The sequence below is a fragment of the Jaculus jaculus genome, chromosome 3, assembly GCF_020740685.1.
Source record: "Jaculus jaculus isolate mJacJac1 chromosome 3, mJacJac1.mat.Y.cur, whole genome shotgun sequence".
NCBI lineage: Eukaryota > Metazoa > Chordata > Mammalia > Rodentia > Dipodidae > Jaculus > Jaculus jaculus.
This window is the reverse complement of record NC_059104.1, coordinates 104,055,657-104,080,107: the sequence shown is the minus strand read 5'-3', so window position 1 is coordinate 104,080,107 and position 24,451 is coordinate 104,055,657. Positions and strand designations below refer to the sequence as shown.

At 40.2% G+C, this 24,451-nt stretch overlaps 1 protein-coding gene across 5 annotated transcripts in view; it reads left to right on the top strand.

The window, feature by feature from the left end:
* Bco2 (beta-carotene oxygenase 2) overlaps nucleotides 1–18,790 on the top strand; it is a 71,830-nt gene extending 53,040 nt beyond the window's left edge. For 3 of the 5 annotated variants that reach the window (XM_004666477.3, XM_045145442.1, XM_004666474.2), the window contains 4 exons: nucleotides 15,448–15,585; nucleotides 16,557–16,739; nucleotides 17,579–17,689; nucleotides 18,677–18,790. In XM_004666477.3, the coding sequence (XP_004666534.2) occupies nucleotides 15,448–15,585; nucleotides 16,557–16,739; nucleotides 17,579–17,689; nucleotides 18,677–18,790 (546 nt within the window). The remainder of the gene's footprint in view (nucleotides 1–15,447; nucleotides 15,586–16,556; nucleotides 16,740–17,578; nucleotides 17,690–18,676) is intronic. The other 2 variants (XM_004666475.2, XM_045145443.1) reach the window with 2 other exon arrangements.
* The last annotated feature ends 5,661 nt before the right edge of the window (nucleotides 18,791–24,451 follow it).

Below are 24,451 nucleotides of genomic sequence, written 5' to 3'. Positions count from 1 at the left end.
TCCTGCTACATTGCTATAGGCGTTTATTAGCTCTAACAGTTTGCTGCTAGAGTCTTTAGGGTCCTTTATGTACAGAATCATATCAACTGCAAATAATGATAACGTGACCTTTTCCTTTCCAATTTCTATCCCTTTTATGTGTGTCTCTTGCCTTATTGCTGTGGCTAAGACTTCTAGTACAATATTAAATAAAAATGGGGACAGTGGACCCTCTTGTCTTGTCTCTGATTTTAGTGGAAAAACTTCAAGTTTTTCTCCATTTAGTATTATGGTGGCTGTAGGTTTGTCATAAATAGCCTTTATTGTGTTGAAATATGTTCCTTTTATTCCCAGTCTCTGTAGGACTTTTATCATGAAGGGATGTTAGATTTTGTCAAATGCTTTTTCTACATCTAATGAGATGATCATGTGATTTTTGTCCTTCAGTCTATTTACATAATTTATTACATTTATTGACTTGTGTATGTTGAACCATCCCTGCCTCTTTGGGATAAAGCCTACATGGTCGGGGTGGATAAGCTTTCTAATATATTTTTGTATTCTGTTTGCTAATATTTTGTTCAGAATTTTTGTATCTATGTTCATGTGGGAGATTGGTCTGTAATTTTCTTTTTTTGTTCTATCTTTGTCTGGTTTTGGTATCAGGGTGATGTTGGCTTCATAGAAGGAGTTTGGTAGAATTCCCTCCTTTTCTATTTTATGGAAAAGTTTAAGAAGCATTGGTCTTAGTTCTTCCATGAAGGCTTGGTAAAATTCACCAGTGAATCCATATGGGCCTGGACTTTTTTTAGTTGGGAATGTTTTATAACTGCTAGGCTCTCCATACTTGTTATAGGTATATTTAAGTGGTTAATCTCATCTTGATTTAATTTAGGTTGGTCATATAAATCAAGTAACTCAACCCTTTCTTTCAGATTTTCAAGCTTAGTGGAGAATATATTCTTATAGTATGTCCTTATGATTTTTTAAATTTCTCTGTTATCTGTTGTGATGGTGCCTATTTTATCTCTATTTTTTTTATTTTTAATTTTTATTAGCATTTTCCCTTATTACAAAAAATATCCCATGGTAATTCCCTCCCTCCCCCCCCGCACACTTTCCCCTTTGAAATTCCATTCTCCATCATATTACTTCCTCATCTCAATCATTGTACCTACATATATACAATATCAACCTATTAAGTACCCTCCTCCTTTCCTTTCTCTTCCCTTTATATCTCCTTTTTAACTTACTGGCCTCTGCTACTAAGTATTTTCATTCTTACACAGAAGCCCAGTCATCTGTAGCTAGGATCCACATATGAGAGAGAACATGTGGTGCTTGGCTTTCTCATCTCTAATTTTATTAATTTGGGTCTCTTCACCCTTTTTTTTTTTTTTTTTTTTTTAGTTTAAAAAATGCCTTTAATCACTGAACCATCTCTCCAGCCCTCAACATTAATATATATATATATCCTAGAGTTAGTCCCTTGCCACTTGGGACATGGTTCTCTGTGTTTTTTAAAAACTATTTTATTTATTTATTTTCAACCAAAGAGATACAGGCTGGAGGGGTGGATGGGCGTGCCAGGGCCTCTAGCCACTGCAAACGAACTCCAGACACATGTGCCACTTTGAGCATCTGGTTTACGTGGGTCATTATGCTTTGCAGACAAGTGCCTTAACCACTGAGCCATTTCTCCATCCCATGAATGTCTTTTATTTATTTTAATATTTTGATTTCTTTTTTTAAAATTTTTATTAACATTTTCCATGATTATAAAATATATCCCATGGTAATTCCCTCCCTCCCCACCCCCACACTGTCCCATTTGAAATTCCATTCTCCATCATATTACCTCCCCATTACAGTCATTGTAATTACATATATACAATATCAACCTATTAAGTATCCTCCTCCCTTCCTTTATCTACCCTTTATGTCTCCTTTTTACCTTACTGGCCTCTGCTACTAAGTATTTTCATTCTCACACAGAAGCCCAATCATCTGTAGCTAGGATCCACATGTGGGAGAGAACATGTGGCGCTTGGCTTTCTGGGCCTGGGTTACCTCACTTAGTATAATCCTTTCCAGATCCATCCATTTTTCTGCAAATTTCATAACTTCATTTTTCTTTACCGCTGAGTAGAACTCCATTATATAAATGTGCCACATCTTCATTATCCACTCATCTGTTGAGGGACATCTAGGCTGGTTCCATTTCCCAGCGATTATAAATTGAGCAGCAATAAACATGGTTGAGCACGTACTTCTAAGGAAATGAGATGAGTCCTTTGGATATATGCCTAGGAGTGCTATAGCTGGGTCATATGGTAGGTCAATCTTTAGCTGTTTTAGGAACCTCCACACTGTTTTCCACAATGGCTGGACCAGATTGCATTCCCACCAGCAGTGTAAAAGGGTTCCTTTTTTTCCACATCCCTGCCAACATTTATGATCATTTGTTTTCATGATGGTGGCCAATCTGACAGGAGTGAGATGGAATCTCAATGTAGTTTTAATCTGCATTTCCCTGATGACTAGTGACGTAGAACATTTTTTTAGATGCTTATATGCCATTCGTATTTCTTCCTTTGAGAATGCTCTATTTAGCTCCATAGCCCATTTTTTGATTGGCTTGTTTGATTCCTTATTATTTAACTTTTTGAGTTCTTTGTATATCCTAGATATTAATCCTCTATCAGATATATAGCTGGCGAAGATTTTTTCCTATTCTGTAGGTTGCCTCTTTGCTTTTTCACTGTGTCCTTTGCAGTGCAAAATCTTTGTAATTTTATGAGGACCCAGTGATTAATCTGTGGTTTTATTGCCTGAGCAATTGGGGTTGTATTCAGAAAGTCTTTGCCAAGACCAATATGTTGAAGGGTTTCCCCTACTTTTTCCTCTAGCAGTTTCAGAGTTTCAGGTCTGATGTTAAGGTCTTTAATCCATTTGGACTTAATTCTTGTGGATGGCGAGAGAGAAGAATCTATTTTCATCCTTCTGCAGATATATATCCAGTTTTCCCAACACCATTTGCTGAAGAGGCTGTCTTTTCTCCAATGAGTATTTTTGGCATTTTTATCGAATATCAGGTGGCTATAGCTACTTGGGCTTACATCTGGGTCCTCTATTCTGTTCCACTGATCTACATGTCTGTTTTTGTGCCAGTACCATGCTGTTTTTGTTACTATGGCTCTGTAGTATAGGTTAAAATCAGGTATGGTGATACCACCAGCCTTATATTATTGTTGCTCAGTATTATTTTAGATATTCGAGGTTTTTTTGTGATTCCAAATGAATTTTGGATTGTATTTTCTATTTCCATGAAGAAAGCCTTTGGAATTCTGATAGGGATTGCATTAAATATGTAGATTGCTTTAGGTAAGATTGCCATTTTCACAATATTGATTCTTCCAATCCAGGAACAAGGGATGTTTCTCCACTTTCTAGTGTCTTGTGCAACTTCTTGCTTGAGTGTTTTAAAGTTCTCATTGTAGAGATTCTTTACTTCCTTGGTTAGGTTTATTCCAAGGTACTTTATTTTTTTTTGATGCAATTGTGAACGGGAGTGATTCTCTGATTTCATCCTCTGTGTGTTTGTTGTTAGCATATATGAAGGCTACTGATTTCTGTGTATTTATTTTGTATCCTGCTACATGGCTGTAGGTTTTGATCAGCTCTAACAGTTTGCTAGTAGAGTCTTTACGGTCCTTTATGTATAGAATCATGTCATCTGCAAATAATGATAACTTGGTCTCTTCCTTTCCAATTTGTATCCCTTTTATGTGTGTCTCTTGCCTTATTGCTATGGCTCAGACTTCCAAAACTATATTAAATAAAAGTGGGGACAGTGGACACCCTTGTCTTGTTCCTGATTTTAGTGGAAAAGCTTCCAATTTTTCCCCATTTAGTAATATGTTGGTTGTAGGCTTGTCATAAGTAGCCTTTATTATATTGAGATATGTTCCTTCTATTCCTAGTCTCTGTAGGATTTTATCATGAAGGGATGTTGGATTTTGTCAAATGCTTTCTCTGCGTTTGATCCCATTGTGATCAGAAAGAGTGTAAGGAATTATTTTAATTTTCCTGTATTTGTTAAGATTTACTTCAGTTTATTTTAGAGAATGTTTCATGTGCTGCTGAAAAGAATTTCTATTCTTCAGCATTTGGTAAAACTTCCTGCATATATCTGTTAGGTCCATTTTTCCAATGACTTCATTCAATCTAGATGCACCTCTGTTTATTTTTTTGACTGAATGACCTGTCAATTGATGAGAGTGGGGTGTTGAACTCATCTACTACAACTGTGTTTGGTGTTATCTGTTACCTTAGTTCTAATAGCAATTGTTTGATGAAATTGGGAGCCCTATGTTAGTTGCATATATGTTTAGGATTGCAATGTCCTCCTGTTGGAGTGTTTCTTTAATCAATATAAGATGACCTTCCTTATCTTTCCTAACTAATGTTGGTTTGAAATCTACCCTGTCAGATTTTAACATAGTGACCACTGCTTGTTTTCTAGGCCCATTTGCTTGAAACACCGTTTTCCAAACTTTTACGCTCAGTATCCATCCTTTGTAGAAAGGTGAAGTTTTTGGAGGCAACAAATTGAAGGATCCTGGTTTTTGCTTTTGCTTTTTGTTTTTTTTCAAGTTAGGGACTCACTCTAGTTCAGGTTGATCTGGAATTCACTATGTAGTCTCAGGGTGGCTTTGGACTCACAGCAATCCTCTTACCTTTGCCTCCTAAGTACTGGATTTAATGGAATGCTCCACCACACCTGGATCAGGAGCCTGCTTTTTAAATTTTTTAAATTTTTTTTGGTTTTTGAGGTAGGCCCAGGCTGACCTAGAATTAATGTTGTACTCTCAGCATGTCCTCGAACTCAGGGCAATCCTCCTACCTCTGGCTCCCAAGTGTTGGGATTAAAGGCGTGTGCCAGCAAACCTGGCTAGGATCCTGCTTTTTAACTCAGTCTATAAACCTTTGTCTTTTGGTTGGGGCATTGAGGCCCTTGATATAAGTTATTATTGAAATGTGCACATTTATATTTGCCATTTTTCTTGTTTTGTAGTTCTTCCAGTTTTACTGTTGCTCTCTTGTATTAACTAGTATGTGAGTATGGTGTGTTTTTTTCCAGTTTCTTTATATGTGTGCTTTTCTTTCTCTTCAACATGGAGAATCCTTTTAAGTATTTTCTGTAGAGCTGGTTTTGTCTTGAAATATTCCTTTAGCTTGCTTTTGTTGTGGAATGTCTTTATTTCTCCATCTATTTGAATGGATAGCTTTGTAAGATACAGTAACCTTGTTTGACATTTGTTATCTTTCAGAATTTATAATACCTCATTCCAAGCCCTTCTGGCTTTTAAAGTTTGTGCTGAGTAATCTGCTGTGATTCTGATGGGCTTGCCTTTGTATCTGACTTGATTTCTCTCTACCTGCTTTCAATATATTTTCTTTGGTTTGTATGTTTGGTAGTTTAGTTATAATATGGCAAGGAGAGTTTCTTTCCAGGTTTTGTCTGTTTGGTGTTCTAAAGGCTTCCTGTATCTGCATTGGCATCTGTTTTACCAATTTGGGGCAAGTTTTCTTCTATGATTTTGTTGAAACCACCTATTATGCCTTTGGAATGAAATTCTTCTCCTTCTACTATACCCTGAATTCTTATGTTTGATCTTTTCATAGTGTCCTGAATATCTTGAAATTCTCATTCATACTTTCCTATTAGTTTGTCTTTCTCTTTGTTGGACTGTATTAGGTCTGCCACCTGCCCTTCTAGTTTAGATATTCTGTTCTCTCCTTTATCCATTCTACTTGTGAGATTTTTCTACAGAGGTTTTTTTTGTTTCGTTTTGTTTTTGAGGTCTGGTCCAGGCTGACCTGGAATTAACTATGTAGTTTCAGGCTGGCAGGATGACCTCAAACTCATGGCAATCCTCCTACTTCTGTCACATGATTGCTTGCTAGGATTAAAGGTGTGTACCAGCACACCCAACTCTCTACAGAATTTTTTATTTCACTGATTGTTTGTCATTGCTAGTATTTCTGACTGGTTTTTCTTTATTATTTCTATTTCCTTATTCATGTCTTGTATTGACCTACTTATTTCATTAAATTGGTTTCCTGTGTCTTCTTTGATTCCTTTGATTTCCTCTTTGGATTTCTTTGAGCATATTTATAATCATTTTTAAAAAATTTTTCTCAGGCATTTCCTCTAAATCAGTCTCACTTGAGGTCATTTCTGATGGATTAATACTTCTTTTGTGGATTTCTATTGTCTTGACTTTTTGTGTTTCTTGTATTACAATGTAGATGTTTTTGCATCTTGGATTAATTTAATGCATGGATTCTCTAATTATCTGCAGTACTCTTAGATGTATCAATCAATCTGATGAAGCTGAGAGAGAGAGAGAGAGAGAGGGAGGGAGGGAGGGAGGGAGAAAAAATGGGCATGGCAGGGCCTCTAGCCACTGCAAGCCAACTCCAGATGTATGTGCCACCATGTGTATAGCAGACTGCTTCAGGTTCACTGAGATGAACTTCCAGACCAGGCACAGTTATGGAGGAAGGGATATTTATTGAAGCTCACAGATCCAGGGGGAAGTTCCATAATGGCCAAAGGAGCTGGCCTGCCTTCACAGGGCCAAAAGCCACACAGTACAGCATACTTCAGGAACTCCTGCTAGGCACACTTAGCATATCTTTAGATTGAAATCTGAACCCCACCACCACACCTTAAGATCCACCCAGTGACACTGCCTCCAGCTAGGTGGCTGCAGATGCAAACTACAAACAAATTAAAAAAATTGAATATATTGGGGGCCATCTATTCAAACCACCACAATATGCATCTGGCTTACATAGGACCTAGAGAATTGAATGTGGGTCTTTAGGCAATAGTCAAGCGTCTTAACCACTAAGCAATCTCTTCAGGCCCCTAACTTAAAAACATTATTTATTTATTAGATGTGTGTATGTGTGTGTGTGTGACAGAGAGAGAGAGAGAGAGATAGAGAAAGAGGGAGAGAGAGAGGGAGTAAGTGAGCTCACATATAAATGAAGAGGGGGAGAGGAGGAGGAGGCAGGGTGGGATAAAGGTTGAGAATGAGAATAACAATGCCAGAGCTTCCTGTCTCTACAAAAGAGCTCCAGATATATGTACCACATTGTGTATTTGGCTTTATGTGAGTACTGGGGAATTGAACTTGGGCCATTAGGCTTTGCAAACAAGTGCATTTAGCCACTGAGAAATCTCCCCATCCCACTTCTGGCTGTTTGGATGGGGTCTGAGGATCGAATTTGGGTACTCAGTCTTGTGTGACAAACTATCTACTGACCTTCCTCTCCAGCCCTGAAAGGCATATTTTAAAATATGTTAGAGTTATACATTTTTCTGTTTCTCTGTGTAGTTCTTTAAATGTTTATTTTACAGATTTGGTACTCTATTATGTGCATCTGAATGAATTTAAAATTGTTTTATTCAGCTTTTTTTCTCAATTTTTATTAATATTTTCCATGATTATAAAAAACATCCATGGTAATACCTTCCCTCCTACCCCACTTTCCCCTTTGAAATTCCATTCTCCATCATATCCTATCTCCATCTCAATCAGTCTCTTTTATTTTGATGTCATGATCTTTTCCTCCTCTTATGATGGTCTTGTGTAGGTAGTGTCAGGCACAGTGAGGTCATGGATATACAGGTCATTTTGTGTCTGGAGGAGCATGTTGTAAGGAGTCCTACCCTTCCTTTGGCTCTTACATTCTTTCCGCCACCTCTTCCACATTAGATCCCGAGCCTTGGAAGGTGTGATCGAGTACTCCAGTCACTTTTTTCCAGCACTATGATATCTTCTGAGTCATCCCATGGTCACTGTCATCTGAAAAGAGAAGATTCTCTACCCAAAGTGAGAGTAGTGTTAATATAAGGGTATAAATATTAAGAGAAGTGCTTACTGGGCAGTTTGATAAGCATAGTATATACACTTATCCAGACATCAGCAGATGTTACACCCTTAGGGCTCATGACTACCCCTATTTTAAGTTTTCAGTATCAGGGTTGTATTTTATTCACCTTTTTTGAAAACTGTCTTTTATATTAAAATCTACTTTTTGAGCTGGGTGTGGTGGTACACACCTTTAATCCCAGAATTTGGGAGGCAGAGGTAGAAGGCCAACCTGAGACAACCTAGTGAATTCCATGTCAGCCTGAGCTAGAGTGAGACCCTACCTCAACTGACCTCCTCTCTCCAAAATCTACTTTTTGCTTACTGTCTGCATGCTATAACTTTCCCATCCTTTTACTTTTTCAAAATTTAGATGTTTAAAATACATGATTACAATATTCATTGTGTTATTTTTTGAGTTTAATTGAGTCAATCACTGTTGCAGTCAGGTTTGCATTGCTGTAGAAATCACCCAACCAAGAGCAGCTTACAGGAAAAAAGAGGTTTAGTTTTGCTTTACGGGAAGCTCCACAATGGCAGGGAAAATGATGGCATCAACAGAGGGTGAACATCACCCCCTGGCTCACATCCAGTGACAATAGGTACAGGAGAGTGTGCCAAACACTGGCAAGGGGAAGCTGACAATAATACCTGTAAGCACTTCCCCAACAATACACTGCCTCTTGGAGATGTTGATTCCCAAATCTCCATCAGCTGAGAACCTAGCATTCAGAACACCTAAATTTAGGGGGACATCTGAATCAATCCACAACATTCTACCCCTGTTCCCCATAAACTGATAACCATACATGACATAAAGTGTAATGCATTCATCCAACTTTAAAAGTCCCCACAGTATTTATTTATCCTAGTGATATTCAAACATCCCCATATTCCAAGGTCTTTTAACTGAGGCATAATACCAAAAAAATAAAAAATTCCCCCCAAACCCATAATGACACAGAATAAACATTCACACTGTAAAAGGTGGCATTGGGCATAGCAAAGACATACTCAAGCAATGCATGATTTAAACAGGGTAAACACAAAACTCTGTAGCTCCAAGTCAACAACTCTAGCCAGTGACAAGTTTCCAAGTCCAATAATTCTAACCAGTAACAAGTCTCTGGAGTTCCAATTCTGCCCCTCCAGCTAGGCTACTCACAGTCCTGGAAAACTTCATCTGGGCCCAGCAACTTTCCTTAGCAGCCATCTCATGGTCCCGACATCTCCTCTGGGTCTCCACTGTAATCCATGGTTCATCCTCATGGCCCAATGGGGTCTCCATGCAGTCATCCAGCAAACCTGCTTCACACTGCCATGGCCATTTCCAAAACAAAAGACCATATTGAAAACTCAATGACCCTATCTTTCCTGCATTTCTTATACTCTGTAATACCAGGTAGGGTGACAATTTGCTAATCCAGGGGGAAATAAAGTAGACTTTGAAGAACAGGACACTCCTTGAGCACTCAGTCTTCTTCAAAAGTGTCTACATTCTTCCTGTTGTCCTTGTGCAGTTAAGATGGCCCAATCTCAATGGTTCTAATCCCTTAATTGCAGCTGAATGGGTAGCAGTTCACCCAAAGATTATTTTTTTCTGTGCCACATCCCTTTGCTTACACCAGTTCATTTCTACACAAATCAATCCCACACAACTTCTCAGGACATGGGCATAACAGCAAGCTTCTCACACAAACTGCTCCTGTCCCAGTCCAAGCAAAGCTCGTTCTCACCCCCATAAACCAAACCTCACAGTCCATAGTTCTTATTGCATTCAGGTCTTCCAACTCTGACCAGAGTAGTCTATCAAGCTGTACTTATAGCACTACAAGGCATCTCCTAGGCCAAGGTTTCAAATGTTTCTACATTCCTCTTGAAAATCAGCTCTACAAGGCCAAAACCACACAGTCAGATGTCTAGCAGGAAATGACATCACTCTTCGGTACCACTTTACTGTCGCAGTCAGGTTTGCATTGCTGGTAGAAACCACCCAACCAAGAGAAACTTGTGGGAAGAAGAGGTTTATTTTGACTTACAGGTTCTAGGAGAAGCTCCATGATGGCATGAACAGAGGTGGACATCACTCCCTGGCCCACAGTAGGTGGACAACAGGAACAGGAGAGTGTGCCAAACAGTGGCAAGGGGAAACTGACTATAATACCTGTAAGCACTTCCCCAATAATATACTGCCTCCAAGAGGTGTTAATTCCCAAATCTTTATCAGCTGGAAACTTAGCATTCAGAATACCTAAGCTTTTGGGGGACACCTGAATCAAACCACTACAATCACCAATATGCCAGCATTTATATATGTCATCTTGCTGTTTGCTTCTTGCGTAACAGTTCCTTTTCTCTCCTTTCCATTCCATCCTTCCCCTCTTTTGTTTTTAAAGATTTATTTTTATTTATTAGAGACAAAGGGGGGGGGAGAGTGAGAATGGGCACGCCAGGGCCTCTAGCCATTGCAAATGGACTCCAGACACATGTACCAACATGTGCATCTGGCTTATGTGGGACCTGGAGAATCGAACATTGGCCCTTAGGCTTCACAGGCATGTGCCTTAACCGCTAAGGCATCTCTCCAGTCCCTGGTTTTTGTTTTTTGAGGTAGGGTTTTGCTCTAGTTCAGGCTGACTTGGAATTAGTCTGAGGCTGGCCTTGAACTCATGACAATCCTCCTACTTCTGCCTTCCAAGTGCTAGGATTAAGGGCATGTGCCACCATGCTCAGCCCCCCTTTCTCTCTTTCTCTCTCTCTCTCTCTCTTTCTTTTTATTTTTCTTTGTTTTTGAAGGTAGGGTCTCACTCTAGCCCAGGCTGACCTGGGATTCACTACAGAGTGTCAGAGTGGCCTTGAACTCATGGCGATTCTCCTACCTCTGCCTCCTGACTGCTGGGATTAAAGGTGCATGCCACCATGCCCGGCTTCCTTTTCTTTTTTAGAGACAGAGTCTCATACCTCCTAGGTTGGCCTTGAACTGGCTATGTAATGGAGAACGAATTTATATTTCTGATCCTCCTGCCTCCAACTCCCAAGTACAATTACAGGTAGATGTTGCACACCCAATTTATTTGGTACTAAGGATCCAACAGAGGGCTGGTGCTGGGGATGCAAACCCATTGCTTTGTGCAAGCTAGGCAAGCAGTTAACCAACTCAGCTACATATGTGGTTTGATATTTTTCATTAATTTAAAAAAATCACCACTGTTTCTTCAAATATTACATTTGACAACTTTCTCTTATTTATCTTTCATGTTTTATTCTCATATTTAGGGTGAGATCTATAAGGCCTTACTCTAAAGGACTTAAAGCTTTCCAGGCTATCCTCTTCTAAGCAGACCTTGTTCTTCAACTTTTGTCCTTCTAGTCCATAAAAACTAACAAAGTTTCTTCTCATTAAGACAGAAGAGTAGGGGAATTGGTATAGATATGACCTTTATAAATATATGAGGGCTAAAGAGATGTCTTAGCAGTTAAGGCATTTGCCTGTGAAGCCTAAGCACCCAGGTTCAATTCTCTAGTACTCATATGTGCCAGATGCATAATATGGCACATGCATCTGGAGTTCATTTGTACTGACTAGAGGCCCTGGTGTGCCCATTCTCTACCTCTCTCCCTCCTTCTCTCTCTCTTTCAAATAAAACATTTTTATGAAAGGATCCTTATGATGGTCACATGAATTTATACATGCTAAAATAGCATTGACCTAAAAACATATATACACAAATATTAAACTCAGGAAAGCTGAGGATTGGTATATCCTATCAATATAAATTTCCTAATTGATTATTTATGTAAGACATTATCATTATAGAAGCTGTATAATAGGTTCCTGGTTCTCTTTGTCTTATTTCTTTGTGTATGTGTGTGTTTTGTGCTAATTAGCATTTAATTTTATAGTTATTCCTTTTATATTTGTGGAATATAAGCTCCATGAAGCCAAGACTTTGCTTTGTTCACTACTCTCTTCAATGCCTAAAACTGTACTTACCTTATAGTAGCTACTTAATCAATGTGGTGGTTTGATTCAGGTGTCTCCCATAAACTTGTGTACTGAATGCTAGGTTTCCAGCTGATGGAGATTTGGAAATTAATGCCTCCTGGAGGTAGTTGGGCAGGCTTATGGGTGTTATAGCCAGTTTCCCCTTGCCAGTGTTTGACATACTCTCTTGTTGCTCTTTTCTATGTGATGTTGGCCAAGAGGTGATGTCCACCCTCTGCTCATGCCATTGTTTTCCCCTGCTATCATAAAGCTTCTCTTGAGTCTATAAGTCAAAATGAACCTTTTTTGTTTTTATCAAAAGCTGCTCTTGTTTGGGTGATTTCTGCCAGCAATGAGAACCTGACTACAACCTTTAAATTTGGTACTGAGAAATGGTGTTATTGCTGCTTGAAACCTTGGCCTAAGAGATGCTTTGCAGTGCTTTAAGTACAGCTTGATGGACTATTCTGGTCAGAGTTGGAAGACCTGAATGCAGTAAGAACTATTGACTGTGAGGTTTGGCTTGTGAGGGTGAGAAAGAGCTTTGCCTTGACTGGGCTAGAAGCAGTTTGTGTGAGAGGCTTGCTATTATACCCATGTCCTGAGAACATATGCAGGGTTGCATTATGTAGAAATGGACGGGTATATCCAGAGGGATTTGACATAGAAAGAAATCTTTGGTTTGAAACATCTGCCCATTCAGCTGCAACTGTATGAGAGATTACAGCCATTGAGATTGGGTCAGCTGAAGGAGTATTCTGTTCTTCAAAGTCTGCTTTATTCCCCCCCCCCCAAATTAACAAATTTGCACCCTACCTGGTATTATGGATTATCTGAAATGCAGGAAAGAGAGGGTCATTGAATTTGCAACACAGTCATGTGTTTTGGAAATAGCCACAGGCAGTGTGTAGCAGGTTTGCCAGATTGCCTGCAAGGAAACCTGATGGAGTCATGAGAATGGACTGAGTGTTGCAGTGGAGACCCAGTGGAGATGCCGGGACCATGAGATGGCTTCCAAAGACAGCTGCCAGCCCCAGATGAAGTTTTACAGGACTATGAGTAGGCTAGCTGGAGGGGTGGAATTGGGACTCCAGAGACTTGTTGCTGGTTAGAATTATCGAACTTGGAGCTACAGAGTTTGATGTTTTCCCTGTTTAAATCTTGTATTGGTCAAATATTTATTTGCTATGTGCAGTGCCATCTTTTGCAGTGTGAGTGTCATTCTGTGCCACTATGGTTTTTTGGGGGGATTTTTTTGATATTATGGCTCAGTTAAGAGATGTTGGACTATGGTTATGTTTGAACATCATTAAGATTGATAAAAAAATATGGGGACTTAAAAAATGGGTCAGGGGAAGTGATTGAGCAAAGGAAAGATAGAGGGAGGGCTAATCAAAATCTAAGGATATAAATAAATCATACAGAATCCTCCAGTTTTGGACAATGGAACACTCAGGAGCTGTAAATTGTTGCTAGAAAATTTTCAGTGCCAGGGATGGGATATCTTCCAGTGAGTTGTTGGCCAGAGAGGTTCCTGATGCCCCCAGAACATTATAGGCCATTGCCAAGGCCCCTGGTTTCCCACCAGGAATAGATAGTAAGACCCTATTGCTGAAGACTCCACATACTTGGGCTGCAAGGCCACTGAGAAATCCTGATGGAACTGAGCTGATAACCTCCCCCATGTAGACCAGCTGACAGAAAGCTGGAAGAAGCCATTCTGCATGCAGTTCAATGGGAGAAATAGATAACACCAGTGAAGATACTCAACAGTGGACAGTGTAAGCCTTATAATTGGCCAGCCAGGCCAAATGACCCAATGGGTGCAATAGTGGCATGTCTATCATGGTGGAAACCAACTGCCTTCTAATTGGACTGGAGGCCTGCTCCATGGGAGGGAATACATTCCTGATACTGAAAACTTAAAACAGGGGTAGTCATGAGCCCAAGGGGTGTAACATCTGCTGATGTCTGGATCAATGTATATACAATGCTTATCAAACTGCCCAGTAAGCACTTCTCTTAATATTCATACCCTTATATTAATGCTACTCTCACTTTGTGTAGAGAATCTTCTCTTTTCACATGGCAGTGACCTTGGGACGACTCAGAAGGTTTCATAGTGCTGGAAAGAAGTGATTGGAGTACCAAGTAACATCTTGATCACACCTTCCAAGGCTCAGGGTCTAATGTGGGAGAGGTGGTGGAAAGAATGTAAGTGGCAAAGGAAGAGCAGGACTGCTTACACTCTCCAGATATAAAATGGCCTGGATATCCATGACCTCACAGTGCCTGACACTACCTATACAAGACCATCATAAGAGGAGGAAAAGATCATGACATCAAAATAAAAGACAGACTTGGGCTGGAGAGATGGCATAGTGGTTAAGTGCTTGCCTGTGAAGCCTAAGGACTCCGGTTTGAGGCTGGATTCCCCAGGACCCACGTTAGCCAGATGCACAAGGGGGTGCATGCATCTGGAGTTCGTTTGCAGTGGCTGGAAGCCCTGGTGCGCCCATTCTTTCTCTCACTCTCTATCTGCCTCTTTCTCTCTCTGTCACTCTCACATAAGTAAATACAAAAATCTTAAAAAAAAAAAAGAGATTTATTGAGATGGGGAGGGGATATCATGGAAAATGGAATTTTAAAGGGAAAAGTGGGGGGGGGGGAGGGAGGGTATTACCATGGGATTTTTTTATAATCATGGAAAATGTTAATAAAAATTGAGGGAAAAATATTTTATTTATTTGAGAGAGAGATAGGCAGGGGCGGGGGGGAAAGGAAGAGAGAGAATGGGCATGCCAGGGCCTCCAGCCACTGCTAATGAACTCCAGATGCATGCCCCCCCCTTGTACATCTGGCTTACATGGATGGGTACTGGGGAGTCAAACTGGGATCCTTTGGTTTTGTAGGCAAGTGCCTTAACTGCTAAGCCATCTCTCCAGCCTCCACCTCCCAATATGGGGACTTTAAGTTGGACTGAATGTATTGCATTTTACATCATGGATGGTTATCAGTTTATGGGGGTCAGGGGTGGAATGTGGTGGTTTGATTTAGGTGTTCTCCATAAACTTAGGTGTATTGAATGCCAGCTTCCCAACTGATGGAGATTTGGGAATTTAACGTCTCCTGGAGGCAGTGTATTGTTGGGGGAGGGCTTGTGGGTGTTATAGCCAGTTTCCCCTGCCAGTGTTTGGCATAGTCTCTTGTTGCTCTTGTCTGTCTGATCTTGATCAGGAGTTGATGTCCACCCTCTGCTCATGCCATTGTTTTTCCCTGTCATCATTGAACTTCCCCTCCAGTCTGCAAGCCAAAATAAACCTTTTTTTCCTATAAGCTGCTCTTGGTCGAGTGATTTCTGCCAGCAAATGTGAGCCAACTGTAACAGTCAGTATTTGTTGAATTAATGAAGAGGAATTATAATTTGTGTATTTACTTTGGAATGCCTGTAATATTGACTGAATTTAAATTAGCAGGACATACTGTCACCCTAGTGATAGCATTTTTTCATGTTTGTTTCTTTCTTCTGAACAGGTCTATAATTCAGTAGCAAAATCTTTCCCTAGAAGATTTGTTCTGCCCTTAGATGTCAGTGTGAATGCCCCTGAGGGAGAGAATCTCAGCCCTTTGTCCTATTCTTCAGCCAGTGCTGTGAAGCAGCGTGATGGAAAGGTATGTTATGGGTTGTCATTAGACTATGACTTTGAGCTTTAGTAGTGTTATTTTATTTTTTGTCTGTTCTCTAAATGTTTGGGATCTAATAAGTTTTGTAACATTCAGATGAGCTTGGTAAGATCATACAAAAATCACAGAAACTGTGTGGGAATGAATACTGGGTTTGAATATACTTCTTTTTTCCTTTCTTTCTTTCTTTCTTTCTTTCTTTTTTTTTTTGAGATAGGGTCTCACTCTAGCTCAGGCTGACCTGGAATTCACTATATGGTCTCAGGGTGGCCTTGAACTCACTGTGATCATCCTACCTCTGCCTCCCAAGTGCTGGGATTTAAAGGTGTGTGCCACCATGCCTGCCTTGAATATACTTCTTTTTGTCCTGAAACACATATATGCAATTTTCTAATGGTGTGCCATATCTAAGCAGTTGAGATTGGCATTGTCTTTCCCCATCTTCGGGGAAACTTGCTCTTCCCATAGGCATTTCATTGTACAACTATCAATGTTATGCTATTAGTAGAATAAAGAACCACTTCCACCTCCTATATCATTTGACAACTTGTCCACAAACTTTGATAACAGTACATATACCCATATTCATTATGGAAAGAGGAACAATCATAAAACTGGAATAGAACCTTATTTTTCAAGTCTGTCACAAACTTGCAGAGTGTTATCCCCTTAGTGACCTTCACTAAAGGAAATAAGAATTAGGGCTGGAGAGATGGCTGAGTGATTAAGGTACTTGCCTGCGAAGCCTAATAACAAATATTTGAATCTCCAGGTACCATGTAAGCCAGATGCAGTGACAAGTGCACAAGCTCGCACATGAGCATGGGGGGCGGGGGGCATGAGTCTGAAATTTGTGTGCAGTGGCTGAAGGCCCTGGCATGCCTATTCTCTCTCTCAAATTAAAAAAAAAAAAAAACGAATTAAGTAAACACTTCTAATATTTTTGGGACTTCTTGTAGATCTGGTGTTCATATGAAAGTCTACATCATGAAGACCTGGAAAAGGAAGGAGGGATTGAATTTCCTCAGATCAATTATGGCCAATTCAGTGGCAAAAAGTATAATTTCTTCTATGGCTGTGGCTTTCGGCATTTGGTGGGAGATTCTCTAATTAAGGTTGATGTGGTGAACAAGACACTGAAGGTAATGAGAATATCTTTTTCTCGCCTTTCAGAGGCTTAGTCTGCTCTTTGAATTAGTTTCTGTTTTTGAAGTAGCGCTTCAGGGGCTGGGGAGATGGCTTGGCAGGGAAGAGCTCTTGCTGCACAAGCATGAGGGTCTGAGAGGGCTCAGGTTCAATCACTAGCACCCATTTAAAAGGAAAAAAGCTGGACATGGCTGGGCAAACCTGTAACTCCAGTCCTGAGGGGGTGGAGACAAAACAATTGCTTAGGCATGATGGTCAGCCACTCAGACAAAAAAAAAAAAAAAAAAATCATGGCTCAAGGTTCAGTGACTCAGTTCTCAAGGAAACAAGGTAGAAGAGCAATAGAGGAGAACAACTGATACTATCCACTGCCTTCCACATGCATGTTCATGGGGTATACATATCTGCATTCACACATGCATTCTCTATGCAAACATACACCACAATTACTAGTACACATACACGGAAAAGGTAGCTCTTAAAATTATATCAAAATAGCTCAACTATTTTCCTAAGTTTGTAAACCATAGAATCACCTAAGTTAGGGGTCTATTTCCTCTGCAAAATTGAAAGGAAACCCAAAACTCAGGAAAATGTTACTGAACTTGATGTTATTTTTAGGAAAAAATGATGAGGTGAAGGCTGCTGGGATCCTTATATTTTAGATTGATGGGAAATTATACTTAAATTCAACTCACTATGCCTGATTTTGTTTTTACTTCTGGAATAATCTCCTGACAGCCAAATTCATGCTATGAGTGACAAAAGCTATGAAATCTCAATCACAACTGGCCTTTTACAAACGCCATATGTTTTTGGTGGGGGGCACTTGCAGGTGTGGAGAGAAGATGGATTTTATCCCTCAGAGCCCATTTTTGTTCCAGTACCAGGAGCCATTGAAGAGGATGATGGGGTTATTCTTTCTGTGGTGATCACTCCCAACCAGGTAAGTCTGCTTCCCTATCCATGGTCCTCACTAAGACATCTGAGAATATGTAGTGATACTGTCCATAGTTTACTATGATGCTTCCTTTTCTTTCTCTTCTCTTCATACTACGTAGATATCCCTTTTTATCACAATACACACTTTATTAGTACTTCAAGGTTCTATTTGTAGAATCATAATAATAATTCATATTTTCATGGGAATTTGTTGTTTATAAGGAACTTTCTACTTTAGTTATCAAAGCAACTTTATAAGACAACATTTTACTTACATGGAATTTGTGACTTAGAGAAGTTAAAGGAAAATTGCATCAGATCTCACAGTGATAAAGCCAGTGTTTAAATAATTTGACTTCTTGCCTAATGTCATACTACCATTGGTATTTCCAGTTTTCTTGAACAGATCTCAAAAGCAAATATAATTCCTGGCCTAGTATCTCAATAATGTTACTGACTTCTTATCTGGGCAATCTTATAGCAAATATGTGTGGGATTCTGAGAGCTTTTAATGGTTTGGTAGGAAAAATGTGATCATTTAGTAATGTCTGTCATGGACTCATTCCTCATACCATGTATTTAATATTCTTGTAATTATGTTAGGACTAATGTCAGTCTGACAGTACTAATCTTTGGATAGCTCTAGAATAACACAAAATGAAGGCATTTTTAATTTAGAAGAAAGAATTTAGAGTATTGGATAGGGGCCAGTGAAAATATCATTACACTCAAAAAGATCTTATGAAGGTAAATGACATAACATCTGTATTCATTTGCTTTAGGTGTACACTTCAGTCATGGTTTCCTTATCAGGCCAGTTCAGCAACTCCACAAACATTTAATAAGTGAGTAGGCAAGGCATTATGCTAGGGACAGGTATGAAAATGAGTAAGACATGTTTTTGCCTTTAGGAACTTTGTAGTCAGTGGAGACAGATAAGCTTTTTAAATAAACAAAGAGGGAATTTTAACCATTGCTTTACTTTTCCTAGAATGAAAACAATTTTCTCCTTGTCTTGGATGCCAAAAATTTTGAAGAATTAGGCCGAGCAGAAGTACCTGTACGGATGCCTTATGGGTTCCATGGCACATTTGTGCCTATCTGATGGACAGCAATAAGGTCTGAGAATGAAGATTAACAAGTGTGGTATACAAAAGAGAACAAATAGAGAGTGGTTCAGATCTGACATGACCACCAGAAGCTCATGTTTTGAACACTTACTCCTCAGCTGGCAGTATTGTTTGGGGAGGCTGTGGAATCTTTAAGAGATGAGGTTAGCTGGAAGAAGTAGGTCACTAGGGGAAGGCCTTTGCAACCCCTGGTTCCATCATGTCTGCTCTCAGTTTCTTGGTTCATTACAATGTAAATAGCCTTCACTTCATTCTTCCACTGCTACCACGCGTGGAGTTGCTCCACCATGCCTTCCCTCCCCACTTTGATGGATTGAAATCCTCTGAAAATATATCCCTTAAGTTGTTCTGTTAGATATATTGTCACAGCAATATGAAAGTAAATAATACAAAAACTATGGACATTTGATTTTAAAGATTCTATCAAAAACAGAATTTGCAAAGCTTGCTGGCCTGAGTTCAATTACTTATTACCCATGTAAAGCAAGTTCACAGTGCGGCCCAAGTGTCTGGAATTTGTTTGCAGTGGGAAGAGGCCTGATGCATCCATTGTCTGTCTCTGCCTTGCTTGCTCTCTTTCTTTAAATACCTAAAACTATTTTAAAATCCCAGAAATTATGGGCTGGAGAGATTGCTCAGTGGTTAAATGTTCTTGTTTCCAAAGCCTGTTGGTACAAGTTTGATTTGTCAGTGTCCACATGAAGCCAGACGCACAAAGTGGTGCATGCATCTGGAGTTGGTTTGCAGTGGCAGGGATCCTGCTGTGCTCATGTTCTACCACATTGTCTCTCACACATCCATACACTCTCACTCTCTCTTTCTCAAATAAATAGAGCAAATTTGGGAGATAATCATGATTTTATATTTTCTTAGGGATTTTTCTTAACATTAAACAGCTGTTATTGATAAACTAATATTTTGTATACAATCGTAAATGTACATTTATTGGATATGTTTTCTCTAGCTAATAAAACTATGTGGAAAGAAGACTAAAATTGGGTTATTACTACCATCAGATAGGTGAATAAAAGGGCCTAGGAGAAGAAATGCAAGTAGTTATACACAGTAGGCTTGGAATCGATACCTGAAAGCACCTTATTCTTTCCATTATAACCTGCCTATTACCACTGGTCCTACTACAGCATTGGGAGCAGGAAGATGGCTCTGTTGTCTTGGCTATTTGTGGCAGATACTAATACAATTGTCTGACCCTCCTAAAGACTGCATACTACTATCCTGACCTTCCTCAGCTCAGCCTTTTGAGGTTTATTTATTTATTTTTTTGAAAGAGGGTTATCACTAAAACCAGGCATTTCTTCTGATCTCCAAAGGTATATATTCCCAGAAATTGATGAAAAGACAGTAGTTCTTCATTTACTTGGGCAACAGGTGGCAGTAGAGACTATATAATTTTTTCACATTTCTAAACACTTGGTTTTTACCAACAGTCCTAAACACACAAGTAAATGACACTTTGTCAATGTCCCCCAAATTCTTTGTTCCTTTTACTTTCAGTTAGTTTATCCATGGCTGGGCTTCAAACTTGAAGTAATTAAACTGTCCAGACTCCTTTTACTAGAGAAGTCCCCCAAAACATACAACTTGTGATACTGGTGAATCATGTTCACCACATAATACTAGACTGTCAGTTTCTACTTTAACTTTCCTAAAGTGTTATTTCAAATAACACAAACCCTATCCTATCCTCTTCATTGAAATGTTCCATACATACAAATGCTTTGTGTGGACTTTTGCATTGTGTTTATAAAGTAAAAGGATGTTTTAAATCTTGTTTTATGGGATGGAGAATGCAATGAACAGAAAGAACTAATGCAGCAGATGTGGGAACAAGACCCTAAAGTTTCCAGGAAAGGCTAAGTCCCTGATATTCACAGAAGATCCCGAATAGCTTTCCTTGTACTTACTCAGTCAGAACATGGAGGTTTAATAAAACTTGCTTAAACGTGAAGGTTAATGGAGACTCTCGCCTCTGCTATCAGTGTTACCTTCATGTTGCTGGGACCAAGCAACTGATCAAAGCAGCTGATGAGTGGACAGCATTTATTTTGGCTTGTATTCTCACGGGGAGGCTCCATGATGGCAGGGGAAAGCATGGTGTTGTAGTCAGGTTCACATTGGTGGTAGAAATCACCTGACCAAAAGCAGCTTTTGGGAAAATAAGGGTTTATTTTGGCTTACAGACTCAAGGGGAAGCTCCAGGATGGCAGGGGGAAATGATGGCATGAGCAGAGGGCAGACATAACCTCCTGGCCTACATCAAGTGGACAATAAGAACAGGAGAATGTGTCAAACACTGGCAAAGGGAAACTGGCTAGAACACTCATAAGCCTGTCCCCGACAATACACCACCTCCAGAAGGCTTTAATTTCCAGGTCTCCATCAACTGGGAACCTCGCATTCAGAATACCTAAGTTTATGGGAGACACCTGAATCAAACCACCACATTCCGCCCCTGGCCCCCATAAACTGATACCCATCCATGATGTAAAATGCAATGCATTCATTCGATCTTTCAAAGTCCCCATAGTTTTTATCAGTCCTAATGATGTTTGTACATTCCCATAGCCCAAGATCTTATCACTGAGCCATAATACCAAAAATGCCCCCCTAAACTTATAACGGCACAGAATAAATGTTCACATAGCAAAAGATGGCACTGGGCATAACAAAGAAATATTCAACAAATACAAGATTTAAACAGGACATCAACACCAAACTCTGTAATTCCAAGTCCAACAACTCTAGTTAGTAACAAGTCTCCAAGTTCAATAATTCTAACCAGCAACAAGTCTCTGGTATTCCAATTCTGCCCCTCCAGCTAGGCGACTCACAATCATGGAAAACTTCATTAGGGCTGGCTGCTCTCTTTAGCAGCCAACTCATAGTCCCAGCATCTCCACTGGGTCTCCACTGCAACCCTCAGTCTATCCTCATGGCTTCATTAGGTCTCCATGCAGGCATCCAGCAAACCTGCTTCACACTGCCAATTGCTGTTTCCAAAACTCAAGACTGTTGCAAATTCAATACTCTCTCCTGCATTTATTATATTCCATAATGCCAGGTAGGGTGCCAATTTGTTAGTCCAGGGGGAAATAAAGGAGACTTTGAAGAATGGGACACTCCTTAAGCATTCAGGTATCTTTAAAAGACTGCATACTTTCTGTTGTCCCAATGCAGGTCAGCTGGCCCAATCTCAATGGTTGTAATCTCTCCATTGCAGCTGAACAGGCAGCAGTTTTGGCCTAAAGATTTCTTTCTGTTGCTATATTCCTCTGCTCACACCAGTCCATTGCTATGCAAAGCAACCCTGCATAAATCTCAGGACATGGGCATAACAGCAAGCCTCTCACACAAACTGCTTCTAGCCCACTCCAGGCAAAGCTCTTTCTCACCCTCACAAGTCAAACCTCACAGTCCATAGTTTTTACTGCATTCAGGTCTTTCACCTCTGGCCAGAATAGCCCATGGGGCTGTACTTACAGCTGTGTAAGATGTCTCTTAGGCCAAGGTTTCAAATTCTTCCACATTCCTCTTGAAAATCAACTACAAAAGGCCAAAGCCACACAGTCAGGTGTCTAGCAGCAAATGATACCACTCTCAGTACTAACATTACTGTTGCAGTCATGTTCACATTGTTGGCAGAGATCACCCAACTAAGAGCAGCTTTTGGGAAAAAATAACAAGGTTTATTTTTGCTTACAGACTCAAGGGGAAGCTCTATGATTGTAGGGAAAAATGATGGCATGGGCACAGAGTGGACATCGGCCATGGACAACATCAGGTGGACAATAAGAACAGTAGAGTGTGCCAAACACTGGCACAGGGAAACTGGATATAGCACCCATAAGCCTGCCCCCAACAATACACCACCTCCAGGAGGCTTTAATTTCCAAATCTCCATCAGCTGGGAACCTAGCATTCAGAACACCTAAGTTTATGGGGGACACCTGAATCAAACCACCACACATGGCATGAGCAGAGGATGGACATCACTTCTACCACAGCAGGTAGAAAACATTAGCAGGAGACTGAGCCAAACTCTGGCAAGAGAGAGCTGGCTATAACACCCTAAGACCACCCTTCAATAACACACCTTCTCCAGTAAGGCTCCACCTCCCAAATTACTACCACCTTGGGTTTAAACATTCAGAACACATGAATTTATGGGGAATTCTGATTCTGACCAACCCATTGTCTTACAGCCCAAGGAAAACTTTTCCCCAAGCCAGGAGCTATCCTTGGCAACTGTCCCACAGTCTTGCCATGTGTAAAATCTTAGGGTCTCCATTTCAACTCAGGGTTCATCCTCATGGCTCCATTAAAATCTCCATGTAGGGACACCAACAACCCTGCCTCCTATCACCCAGTGGCCATTTCCAAAATGTTGCATTACAAATTCAATGAGCACTCTTTTCCTGTATTTGTTATACTCCCATAGTACCAGTTAGGCTACCAAATTGCTAACCCAGAGTGGGAATAAAGCTGACTTTGAAGAGTAGAACACTCCTTCAGCATTCAGGTTGTTTACTTTCAAAAGAATCAGCATTCTTCCCCTGTGCAGAACAGCTGGCCCATCTAAGTGGCAGCAATTTCTCAAACAATTGCAGCTAAAACAGGCTGTAGACTGCAGCCCAACTCTCATTTCTTCCTGTGCCATATGCATCTGCTCACACCAGTCCATGTATTCTAAACTCAACCCTGCTCAAGTTCTCTGTACATAGGAAGAGCACAGCTAGCATCTCACATAAACTGCTTCTAGCCCAGTCCAGATAGAGCTCTTCCTTCTCCCCATAAGACAAACCTGACGCTCCACAGCTCTTACTGCATTTAGGTCTTTCACCTCTGACCAGAATGATCCATCAATCTCTGCTTATAGCACATCAAGGTGTCTCTTAGGCCAAGGTTTCAAACCCTACCACATTCTTTCTGTAAATCAATCCCCAAAAGGCAAAAGCCACACAGTAAGTTTTCTAGCAGTAATGATCTCACTCCTCTGGTCCTAATTTTATGTGGTAGTTACCTTTTGGGACAAAACACCTGACCCAAAGCAGCTGGTAGGATGAAAGTATTTATTTTGGCTTGTAGTCTCAAGGGGAAGCTCCATGATGGCAGGGGAAAGCATGGCATGAGCAGAGGCTGGACATCATTCTGCCAGAACAGGTGGAAAATAGCAGCAGGACAGTGAGCAAACTCTGACAATGGGGAGCTGGCTACCACATTCCTAAACCTGCCATTAACAACATACCTCCTCCAACAAGGGTCCACTTCCCAAACTGCCACCATCTGGGGTTCAGGACACATTCAGAACACATGAGTTTATGGGGGACTCTGATTGAAACTTCCAAATCTGGTAAACACACAAATCTGATGGCATCATTCCTGTATGTATAAACCTTCATTCCATCTTAATACACAAGCAGTGAAATTCAGATGTATAAAGATTAGCAGTGTAATAATAAGATTATTGAACCAAGAATGCTTGAATCATGTCTTATCACCAGTAAGGTTCTTGAAGAAGACAGAAGAAGGATCAGGTTGCATTTTATAATCCAGGGACAGTGCCTTGTAATCCAGTGCAGTGTTATGTTGTAATTGAGTATATGACCAAAGCCTCT